Here is a 12,500-nt window from a genome sequence, read left to right on the forward strand (position 1 = left end):
TTGTAACTCCCCGCTGAGCCTAAACGAGCGGTCGCCATTACCTCTCTGCCTTCTGAATATCAATGGCGGTAATTCAGCCACAGACCAAATATGAGGCCAATAACAACGCGCAATATATGCTGGCTAAGTACCAGTGATCTTGTGTTCACGTGCGTGTAAACGAGCGAGTTGTAAGGGCGAGGGAGCGGCCGTCGTCCCCCCCCCCCGCCAGCGGAGAACAAGGAGCCAAGAATGAGGACAAGCAATCTGCGGTGAGCGGCTGACTAATGTGACATACTGCATGTGCTACACGGCTATCTTAATGACTTAATGGCGCATGAATATATGAATTAATGTCCGCTGACACTCGAGCGAAACGTTATGGTTGTTTTGAAACCCGGCGTGGAATGAGGAGATGCTTGAGCTTGAGTAGCGTATGAATCACTCATAAACAGGCATAGAAATTTCACCTGTGGATGCCCCCGGAGCAAATGCACAGGCATCCAGCCGTCCAGCTCCCTCTCCCCTTTCGGTTATTCAGAGCAGCGCCTCGCCAGCACCCCCGAGAGCGCCTCGTTCTTCTCTGTCAAGCGAACTGCAGCTGCAACCGATCTGACATCCCCAGTGTGGCTGCGCCCTGACAAGTTTTCAAACCCCGGGCGACCCTCCGCTCGTTTGTTTCTCAACTCGCGCTGCCTGCTCTTTTCTCTCCTTTATTATTAGTGCCCATCCATTCTTCCCGAGACAGAGAGAAAGAGAGAAAAGAATTGTCACAGTGACATCTTCCGCCAGAGGCGTCAGGAGGCGACCTAGCAGCCACGTCCCTCGGAAACCGTCAAGGATACTTACCCGTCTGACCTCGGCGCTCTGCCTCTCGTAACGTTCCTGAAGCTGATCGAGCTCGGACTGAACTTTGTCCAAGGACGACTGCGTCTTCTCCTGCGCGATCTGGGCCTTCCCGACCGTCGCCTGAGACCGCTCGAGCTCTTCGCGGAGTTTGTCAACCTGTACAAACGATAATGCAGGATTACAGGGGGAATACAGCCACGGGATTAGGGGTGGATTACCGTTACGGGGTAACGAGGGGATTTCGAATTTACTTAATGGTGTAAGATTAACGGAGATTGCTGGTATGGTGGTCAGCGCTTGTTGAATTTGCTGATATTAAAGTTACTTAGATTTAGGGAGAGGGGGAGAGTAGGGAGAGCGGGAGAAGAAAGAAAGGGAGAAGGAGAAAGAGAGGGAGGGAGGAGAAAGAGAGGGGACAGGAGAGAGGGAGAAGAAGGAATAGAGGGAGAAGGAGAAAGAGAGGGAGAAATAGAGGGAGAAGGAGAAAGGAAGAAGGAGACAGAGGGAAAAGGAAGCGGAGAAGGAGAGAGGGGTGTGTGTGTGTGTATATGTATGTATGTATATATATATATATATATATATATATATATTATATATTGTATATTATATATTGTATATTATATATATATATATATATTATATATATAGAGAGAGAGAGAGAGAGAGAGAGAGAGAGAGAGAGAGAGAGAGAGAGAGAGAGAGAGAGAGAGAAAGGAAAGAGAAAGAAAAGAGAAAGAGAGAACACAGATGAATGAAAAAATAACATAGCTGAAGAGATAAAGCCAAACGAAACAGACAAACCCAATACAACCCAACCCGTGGCTGACCCGTGGCTGGTCACTGACCTCATTGACCCAGCGCTCCCTCTCGCTATGCTGGCGGGCGACCGTGGCCTGGGCACGCTCGAGCTCCTCTTGCACGCTGTCCTTCTCGCTCTGGGCGTTCTCCAGCCTCGCCTTCAGCCTGTAGATCTCGCCCTGGGCCTTCTCCACCTTCTCCTGAAGTTGTTCCACCTGGAGAGAGCATTGAGAGGTCAGAGATTAAGAGGCGGAAAAGAAATGTTTATTAAAAATACATATATTTTTCTAAACATTGTTTTTTGTTTAATTTAGATTATCTATCTATAAAGAGAGAACTGTTACAACTTCTCGGCCTTTAACACTAGGATTTCTATCTGACTTAAGAGAAACATCACAGCACTGCAGACGCTCCCACCTCCACGTGCGAGCGCTCGTAGTCGGACTGGTTCATGCGCAGCTCCGCCTGTGCCCTTCGGAGATCCGCCTGGCACTTGTCGAGCTTCTCCTGCAGCCTCTCCATCTCCGTGGACGAGTTGGGCATCGGGGGGCGCCCGTAGGTCGGGTGGGACCTCTCGAGCTCGTGATGCAGCCGCTCGTTCTCGGTCCGCAGGCGGTCGTTCTCCATCTCGATCTTGGTGAGGCGGTGTCGGTACGACTCGTAGTCGCTGGTGCTCTTGCCGACCTCGCCGTGCATCTTCTCGAGCTCCGCCTTGGCCTTGCCCAGCTCCGACTGGCTCGACTCCAGCTTGGCCTCCAGCTTGTCCTTCTCCGCCAGAGAGCGCTCGAGGCGGACCTGCAGCTTCTCGACCTCGCCCTCGAGCGTGTGGAGCTTCATTTTGTACTCGGCAATGTCTCGTTCGTGAAGGCTCTGCTCCTGGTGTCTCTCCTGCTCGGCGCGGTCGCGTTGCTCGCGAAGCTGGTTGATCTGCTTCTCCTTGTCGCCGATGGCCTCCTCCAGCGAGGTCAGCGCGCCCTCCGAGGTCGAGTGGTGGGCCTGCACCGCCGTCAGCCGCGCCCTGGCCATGTCCACCTGGTTGTCCTTCTCCCGCAGGAGGTCCTCCAAGTTCTCGATCTGAGGACACGGCGGCAAAGATTCTGTTATTTCTCATTCAGGTTTTAAGTTGCAGGTCTTAGTCATGATAGCTTCCGAGCACACGCGCACGCACGCACGCACGCACACACACACACACACACACACACACACACACACACACACACACACACTCACACGCACTTTGATCTAAAATAAAATAAAGTAAAAAAGGTAAAGAGCAAGAACGAAGACTAAGAATGAAGGGATATGGAGAGGATGGAAAAAATATAGGAGAGTGCGAACAAGATTAAGCAGAAAGAGGTATAAATAAAGGAAGAAGAGGGGAATAAAAGAAAAGAAAAAGAAGATAGGACATGAAGAAGTCAAAAAACTAGTACCATAACATGTGATATAATAAAAAATGACAATAATAAAGTCAACAACACAAAAATAAAAGGTACCAAAACATGAAAAAATGAAATAATAACAGAAGAGAATAGAAAAGAATTCATATAAATATACATATACATATATATATATATATACATATATATATATATATATATATATATATATATATATTTATATATATATAAATCGAAACGAAGGAGAAGCGAAGGAGCAAGCAGCCTCCTTCTTGGCACCTTCTGCGTGCACCCTCTGAGGAGGAGAAGGTTCCCGCCCAACAACACCTCTTCACTTCCGCATTCCATTGGCGATTTCCGGTTTCGCAGACGGAGGGGAAAGGGCCTCGAAATAGGCCGGTTATTCCAATTAAGGGAGAGGACTCTTTGATTCGACGTCGGATATAAGTGCGTAATGAGTTTTTTTTTTCTTTTCTTTTCTCTCATTCTTTATTTAGGGGTGGGGTGGGGGGTGAGTGGGTAGGTGGGTTATGGGCGGCAGGGTTAGTCGCCATTTCTGAATTGATATGTTTTTGTTTGTTTTTTTCGTCTTTTTTTACATTTCTATTAACATTTGATGAAAGTTAAAAACGAATCTAGCTCTCAGGCACTACGCGTCTATCATTTAATCTGCACTGGTTTGATATCTTAATGATAGCAATCATAATAAGTATAACCGTAACAGGAACATATATAGTGAAACAATAATGATGATCATATTACTAAATAAAATATAGTTATCACTGTCATCAACACCTATCATCAACATGAAAAGAAGTTAAAGAATCAACCAGGTAGATAGACACGGAAGATTCTCCCGGTCTTCCTCTCTTAAAAGATCCTTGAATCGCTCTTTCCTAATCTCTTTTGCTGATTATATCATGAGTGACGCTCTAATCAAGACGGATTAATTGAATCTTAAACGGCTTTGATGAATCACACATTAAATAGCTAAGAAACTCTCCCAGGAATCAAAGCTTGGTTACGTGTGTGAAATTGTGGCAATAACCGATCGCTGACAAGGAAGTGCCGGAGCGAACGTGAAATATGCAACTGTTCTCTTCTTTAGATCAATTGACACGTTTATTCAATTTTATTTATTTATTGGTTGGCAATTCCCTCTCCTTTAATTATTTCTTTATTTGTTTTCATCTACTTCTCTTAAATAACCGCTGGAATGGAAGCCGATTTCAGATTCGTTGCTTTTAGAAACGAAACTACCGCGCGCGTTCTTCTTCTTTTTCTTCTTCTTCTCCTTCTTTTATGAAATCTTTCACGTCGCGAAGGCCTGGCATGCTTCGGAAAACAGGTTGGTGGGCAGACGAAGAGGAAAGTGTTTTTCTTAAGGGCATACAGTACCTGCTAGCAGCTGTGCAGTGCAAGTAGGGGGGGATACAGGCGGGAGCAGTAGCGTATGAACCACCCGCTGAGGTACCGTGGAACCAGCTACATGGACCAGCTGACTGTATTTCAACTCTAAGAAACAAAACTGCAGAACTTAAAAATAAGAAAAAAATATATAAATACATAGATATATATACCTGTAAAAAATAAAACTACTTCAAACAAAACATAAAAACAATAAAAATAGATTTAGTAGTTAGACCATGCGAGCGAATAAATAAAAGAATTAACAAAAGCAAAAACATTGTCAAGCACAAACAACAAGAAAACAAAAAACAACAAAAAAATCAAGGCACCAAAACCTTAAACAACTACAACATTCTTTATTTTCCTTCCTCACATGCATGCTCGGAATTCCATGTATTCACTAGATATTCAAATATAACCTCTACATACCTGCCCAATCTATATGTAAATAGTTAAATATTTGGTTCAGAACCGTTACTTGTTACCTTGTTAATCTAAGCCAGGGAAACGCACCGGGTCATGCTAGCTTGTTTACTTGTTTGCTTGCTTGCTTGTTTGTTTGACTAACACCTGGGAGCAAGTGCTTCGGGGTGGAATGGAAAAGACTAAATATTTCTATTTACGACAGGGAGTTAGAGCCTCTAAATCAGGCAGAACATAACGGAACAAAAAGAAAACTGTTTCAGGGGGATATATGGGGTCTAAATGAGCGTTTAATGGACTATTCTCTAAACCAAACTATTGTTTTCCAATTATTGACATGATTTCACTTTTGTTTTTGAGGTTTAGTAGGCTGGGAGGTTAAAATCAAATGAAAACCCTAAATGTATGTCTTTTTTCTCAGAGAGTTGAAATGATAGAGAAAGAGAGAAGGAGAGAAAGAGAGAGAGAGAGAGAGAGAGAGAGAGAGAGAGAGAGAGAGAGAGAGAGAGAGAGAGAGAGAGAGAGAGAGAGAGAGAGAGAGAGAGAGAGAGAGAGAGAGAGAGAGAGAGAGAGAGAAATAACTAAGGGCAGTGAAAAGAAAAGAAAAAACAAACAGACAAAGACATACATGAAAAAAAAAAAAATCACCAAGTCTTTCCTCTTAACCCAAACGAAAAAAAAAGAAAAAAAGAAAAACGAAAGGAAAAATCATAAATCAAATCCACAAAGCAACTTGAAATTTTCCTCCAGCCGGCAAACCCTTAAAAATCTCACATCGACTTTGCCTCCACATTTTCCTCACTCGACAACCGTCCTCCGCAGGTTCCAGTCAAGCAGACAGGCCAGCTTTCTTAGAATCAAACGTGACGCTTTTTCTTTTTCTTTTGAGCCAACGAGTGAATATATTAAGTTTTACGTTTGTATATTTTGGGTGTTGTTTTCATCGTTTTTTTTTTTTTTTTTTTTTTTTTTTTTGAGGGGGGGGGGCAGAGATTGAAAGGAATGATTGAATACATTATTCTATCGTTTCTATTTTGTTGAGGGGGAGAGGGGGGGATGGGGACATATTAATATTTTAAGATGGGGTGGTGGTGGGAATTCGAATATATTAAGCTTAATTTCTAACTCTTATTCCACTAGGGGCAGAATCTGATAGACAAGGCTTTTTTGAACAGGTAAGGGAACTAAATACAATATATATATATATATATATACATATATATATTGTTGTTGTCTGGGGGCGATGAAAAACAAAATCCTTCGTTCTCGTATTCAATGTCACGTTCATGCAACTGTTAGTTAGATTAACACAACACTCTGTTAATTTCACGCAATGCTGAATGACAACGATGAAGAAGAATGAATGAACTTCCTTCTGGTGTGGAAAAAAATGATGATACAACTGGATGAATCATTTGCACTGCCATCCTGCAATGCAATACGTTTGAGTGACGCATAGAACATATAGTGACATAATTGCTAGGTGTCATCCGTCACTCATGACTTATAGTGACGCTTGTTGTATGAACAAAATCTATATGCATGTATATGGTTATGGATCGTAAGCTATGAAATAAAACAATAACTTTACTTTATAACTTTGTTTTGAGTCTCTTTGATAATTGCATCTTAGTATGTATGTATATATATACAGTATATATACATATATATATATATATATATATATATTATATTATATATATATATATATATACAATATATATACATATATATATATATATATATATATATATATATATATATATATATATATATATATATATATATATATATATATGTATATACTGTACAGGTATATATGTATGTGTTTATGTATGTATGTATGTATATATATGCATATATACATATATATATACATATATATACGTATATATACATATATATACATACATACATATATGCGTGCGTGTATATGCATGTGTGTGTGCGTGTGTATGTACACACATATGTATGTATGTATGAATGTATGTAAGTATGTATGTGTATATATGTGTATATATATGTATATGTATGTATGTATGTATGTATGTATATATATACATACATATACACACATACATGTGATATGTATATATATATATATATATATATATATATATATATATATATATATATATACATATATATATATATATACATACATACATACATATATATACATACATACATATATATATATATATATATATATATATATATATATATATATATATATATGTGTGTGTGTGTGTGTGTGTGTGTGTGTGTGTGTGTGTGTTTGTGTGTGTGTGAATTCATTGTACATAAAAAAATATCCTAATATAAATCAACCAAATGCCTAACCAACTTACCGATTCCTCCGGATTGCTTTCTTGCCGCAGCCCATAGGCCTATAGTCCACGGCCAAGATCTCAGAGGTCGAGTCCATTCCAAGTGACCAGTCCCATTGTTCCTTCTGGTCACCCGGCACTCAGATTGGGTCATCTGTCTTCCAATGACCTACTATTACGTGCAGGTCATTATCTATTGTCTTCTTAACCCTCTTTACTGTCCATTGTCTATTATCTGTCACATGTTTGTGTCTTTGTCTTGTCTACGTACCTTTTGATTTAGCATTCACAGGCCTATATTTCTTTTGTCTATTTAAAGTCAATTTAAATTACTCTGATCTACAATCGTATTTGAAATCATCTCTTTTCTTTTCTATTCAAAGTACTGTTTGATTTGCAATCTTCTGTCGAATTTACAATCTGCAGGCATTCCTTTGCGTCTTGCCTTCAAGAAGCCGAGATAGGTAGAGGGAGAAAGAGAGAGAAGACGAACGACCCGGATGAAGAATCGAGAATTCCTATGTTTGGTCATGACAACGATAAAGAAGTCTCACTTTCCCTGCCGAATCATACTTATATTGATCATTACAAGGGAGTGTAAAAGTCTTATCGTGTCCATGACCTTTTCAGTTTTGCTCATTCTTCTCAATGATGAGCAACAGATAAAAAGGAAACTTGCATGCTGATACTAAATCCACAGTTCACTTAGAACTTGTGATTCTAATCTTTAATCATTGCTACCCAAAGGCAATGGAATTACCATGAAGATCATCAAAATTAACCACAGGAATTACTACCGAACACAACAGGAGGATCGTAAACCCCTTCTGCATTTATGAGAGTATTTTTTGTCAGTTCATCATTGGTGAGCTCACCAATATTTGGCTGCGAGAACTTTACACAACGACTACTCATATCATAGGGTCTTTCAAAACTTAAGCATACTATCATATAGAATGCCCTAATGTCATCCTTGCCATAATCAATGCTGGGTATGGCAATATAAAAAACAATATCTGAACAAGTGTCTGCAGAACAAAAGTTACTGTCTAATCTTCCAAAAATCTCAAAAAATGTCACCTGGAGCCACAATAATACTCAGTAATTCTCGACTGTTCCAGAAAGGGTTTAATGAAGTAACAAGCAGTCGTGAAGCAGTTATCAAGTCACATAGTACTATTTTCTGACTGAGCTTGAAGATACTAGTGCTCAAGCAGGATAGATCTCCCGAGGAAGCGGGCTATGCCCTTCGATCAAAGCCTTGGATAACAATAACAAGAAAGCACATACATCGTATTTCAAGACAATCCTGGGCTTTAGATTGACTTCAAAGGGTAAGTACTTAAGGACTTATCTTCCAGAGGCCATCCTCGATGTAGCCGCTAGTGGTAAGAGATTCAACGAAAAAGTCTTGGGTTCCGGCGTGCGACAGGGAAGTGTGCTGGGACCGCAGCTGATAACTAAATCATAACATTCACGCATGAGATCAGAGAAGTGTGACTGCTTATCCTATCCCCAACATGTATTATATTCCGAGGCGGATTCCGTTTATCTCTAAAAACTAAAACCAACAACCAACGACAAAATTACATTCCTCTGAAACGCATCTATAATAACCAACATGGCCCAAAAGAATTAGAAATCTTTGGTGTGATGCTTAAAAACGACAAAAAATCAAACGCTACCTTGTGCCGTGAATCCTCCGTCCTAACAATGTGCTATGATATCAAAAGTCCAATGGGATGCAGTGCTCCCTACTCGTATAATTCAATAGATCTCATTCAACGATGGAAGTAGGGAAAAGGCTGAACAGTTGTCTTGTACCTCATACGCTTTGGGACTAAGCATGGTCTGGAAGGTTACGGAGACAAAGCAAAGCACATCTGGCAACATTGCGCCTCTAACTTTTGAGGCAACAAGGTAAAAAAAAAACATGTCTTGTAGGTATTTAAGCCCGAGGTTAAAAAGGAAGAATATATTGTACATGTATGAATGAATACATACACACATATCTATGTATGTATACTTGTATATAGATATGTATGTATGTATGTATATACGTTTTTATTCTCTCTGTCTCTCTCTTTCCCTTTCTTTCTTTCTTTCTTTCTTTCTTTCTCTCTCTCACACACACACATACAAACATACATACATACATACATTCATACATACATACATACATACACACACCCATACAAACATACATACATACACACACACACATACAGAGAGAGAGAGAGAGAGAGAGAGAGAGAGAGAGAGAGAGAGAGAGAGAGAGAGAGAGAGAGAGAGAGAGAGAGAGAGAGAGAGAGAGCAAGAAAGAGAGAGAGAGCAAGAAAGAGAGAGAGAGAAAGAGAAAGAGAGAGAGAGAGAAATAGAGAGAGAGAGAGAGAGAGAGAGAGCAAGAGAGAGTGAGAGAGAGAGAGAGAGAGAGAGAGAGAGAGAGAGAGAGAGAGAGAGAGAGAGAGAGAGAGAGAGAGAGAGAGAGAGAGAGAGAGAGAGAGAGAGAGAGAATCACACTCGGAATACGAATCCAACCTAAGGTACGTTCCTTACTGTTATTACAAGCTATACTTGTTTTTCTATTGTGCTCTGAACATTTTCCACCATTTTGTAGTCTATTCACACTTCTCGTTCAATTTCCTGTCCTGTTATCTGAATAATACAAATACTAATAAAAAAATATATATTCATTAAACAATTTTGTTATTCTTTATCTCCTTTTTATCTCAATAACAATTTTTTTTTGATGAATTCGCTCTGTTCATTCATGCACTGGCTACCTGTTCTTCACTCATTGCATTCGCTAAGACCGTGAATAACCACTAATCTCTCCTCCCAATCTCACAATTCACCAGCGAGTTTGTTCCCTCATTATTCATCCCTATCCCAATCTCATACACCTTCCTTCCCCTCCGGAGTCATTCCCTCTATCTCTTCCTCCTTCGGTATCGGCAAAGTTACTCCCTCGGCTGTGATTCTCCTTCTAATCTCCCTCCTTTCTCTCCCTCTTCATGAATGCTTCGCTTGACGTCACATCAACGCCTCGTCGGTTCTCGGTGAATAAGCACGAAAGGTCATGTAGCATATTTAGATTTATTTATCTATCTATTTTTTTGTTGTTGTTGCCAAGAGTGATTAAGGTTAATGCCGAGTAATACAATATATACTCTCGCTAAGAAATAAATCCCAAAGCTAGTATATTATTCTTTATTGTTTAGCCGACACAATGGAGAGGCTTTAGGGGAAATGAATAATTCGTTATTATCTGTGATGTGAAACGAAAAAAAAATCTGAGTAAAAAAAAAAAGGGAAAAAGATAGAGACTCCATAACTCTCTTACATTTCCTTTCTTTACTGTTTTTTTTCCAGCCGAGAGCATGATGTGTTTTCTCTCTGCTCGCAGCTTTGCAAACACCTTTACTTTCTCAAGACCAGACTCGCCACTAACCACCACGTTGGACCTGCTGCATCCAATCTTAAGACAACTCCTTCCATCTGTTTTTTTTTTTTTTTTTTTGTCCTTCCTGTCTTATTTCGTTTTTTGATTGTCTGTTTGTTTCTTTTATTTGTTTTTTTCCCTTACCTGCTGTCGGTTCTCCGTCCGCGTCGTGATCTAATGATCTGAGTCATGTCTCAGGTATCGTCTCGTGTGTCCCATTATCCTAGTCTCTGACTGTCGTATCACCTTTTTATCCCCATTTCCCTCCTGGTCTTTCCCTTTCCCTTCCCGTTTGCCCCCTCGCCCCCATTCCTCCCTCCCCCCGCCCCGCTTCCCATTCCCCCGTCCGTCGACCTTCAACAGCCGGGCCGGCACAGTGTAATAACTTACCTTTCTCTGCAGGACATTGATTTTCCTGTCCTTGATGTCCATGTGGTCGCGGAGTTCTGTGAGCTCTGAGGTGAGTCTGTTCCTCTCCTGTGTGGCCTGGAGAGCCTGCTGTGTCTTCTTCTCTATCGTCTTGTTCTTCTCCTCGAGACGCTGCCGTAACTCCTCCACCTGGCGAGGGAGACCAGGGGAATGCTGTAAAACCAAAGCATACGGCCTCCCATATATCCTGACGTCTTGAGGGGGATATATGTGTCAAGTCATGTCCCTAGCAGCAGCAGTGACAGCAGCAGCAGTAACATCATCAGCAGGAGCAGCAGCGGCACAGCAGCGAAGTGCTCTGTCCGCTGTCTCCATCTGACGCGCGACCGCCACACGACAAGCGTTATCGCGAAATGAAATCTTGACCCGAATGGAGGTTATGATGTCAGCGCTGATGAAGATGGTTGGCGACGGCAGACCCAGGCGCTGATTGGCTCGTATCCTGCAGGGCGATGTGCACGAACCACAATCACATACACAGCCTTGCGGGAGAGCCAATGGTAGCGGGAGTGCCCCCCAAAACACATCAACACGCACCTCCTCTCCATTCCGAGTCAGTTCCTCATTTCTCGAAAAGATTCTCTCCCTTTTAGGTCTCCGACTGAGATGGAAAGCCCCATCCGATGACCAAAAAGAGGATATGCAGTTGTGGATGTCGGTGCCAGATGGAGGAATCAGCTGTTTGCAAGAGATCATCTTGCAGAATGGTTCTTGCAAACAGCGCGGAAGACAGCACGTGCTCGACAGAAAGAGAGAAAGAGGGAGGTGTGCTCTTGGTGAGTCAAGATTAAATAAGGAGAAGCAATCTTTCTTCGAGCATACTGCGTGAGTGCTAAATGTTAAATCAAAGGCCAAATATATTCTCGCACCTCATGCTGGGTGTTGCAAGATGTTAGAATTACGTACTTTCAAAAAATACTTCACGCTCTTACAAAAGGGACCTCAGTAATTGTTAATTCTGCATGACTGTGCATTACACTAAAAGTGACACTTAAAATTACATAGCAATGCCGGGAAGGGTTGGGTGTACCTTGTGAGGTATGTACTAACAGAATGTGCTAATGTCATGAGCACAGGGTTGGTGTAACGGCTTTAAGGGGGTGAGGGTTATGGGGGTGAGGGTGTTCGATGTTAAAGTAAGTCCTACACACTACAGGTTGTCTACAGCCAGTGCAAAATGTTAAACTCGTTGACTCCGCACCGACCACCCACTGCAGCCCATTTCTATCAACTGGTTTAGTCGAGGTTGGTGAACGGTGGTAGATGTTAGACAACAGATGAAGATAGACAGAAAAACAAAACAAAATGAAGTCGTAGGAAGAGCGAGAAAGACATCAGAAAGGAAAGGGGAACGAAGAAGAACTGCAAGAGGAGGAGAGCTTTAAACAGTGTACAGGTGAAGAGCCGGATGGGGCCTTTAATTAGTAAAGGGAGTTTTGT

The 12,500-nt window shown here is 41.5% G+C and overlaps 1 protein-coding gene across 34 annotated transcripts in view; it reads right to left on the minus strand.

The window, feature by feature from the left end:
* Positions 1-12,500, minus strand: part of brp (ELKS/RAB6-interacting/CAST family member bruchpilot) — a 305,657-nt gene that overhangs the window by 41,114 nt on the left and 252,043 nt on the right. For 23 of the 34 annotated variants that reach the window (XM_086539049.1, XM_086539052.1, XM_086539047.1 and 20 more), the window contains 4 exons: positions 11,022-11,213; positions 2,044-2,700; positions 1,674-1,841; positions 829-984 (listed from right to left, as the gene is read on the minus strand). In XM_086539049.1, the coding sequence (XP_086395175.1) occupies positions 829-984; positions 1,674-1,841; positions 2,044-2,700; positions 11,022-11,213 (1,173 nt within the window). The remainder of the gene's footprint in view (positions 1-828; positions 985-1,673; positions 1,842-2,043; positions 2,701-11,021; positions 11,214-12,500) is intronic. The other 11 variants (XM_086539059.1, XM_086539054.1, XM_086539051.1 and 8 more) reach the window with 1 other exon arrangement.

The sequence above is a fragment of the Penaeus japonicus genome, unplaced genomic scaffold (assembly GCF_977035675.1).
Source record: "Penaeus japonicus unplaced genomic scaffold, GWHDUDI00000001_assembly GWHDUDI00000008, whole genome shotgun sequence".
In the NCBI taxonomy this organism is placed as follows: domain Eukaryota; kingdom Metazoa; phylum Arthropoda; class Malacostraca; order Decapoda; family Penaeidae; genus Penaeus; species Penaeus japonicus.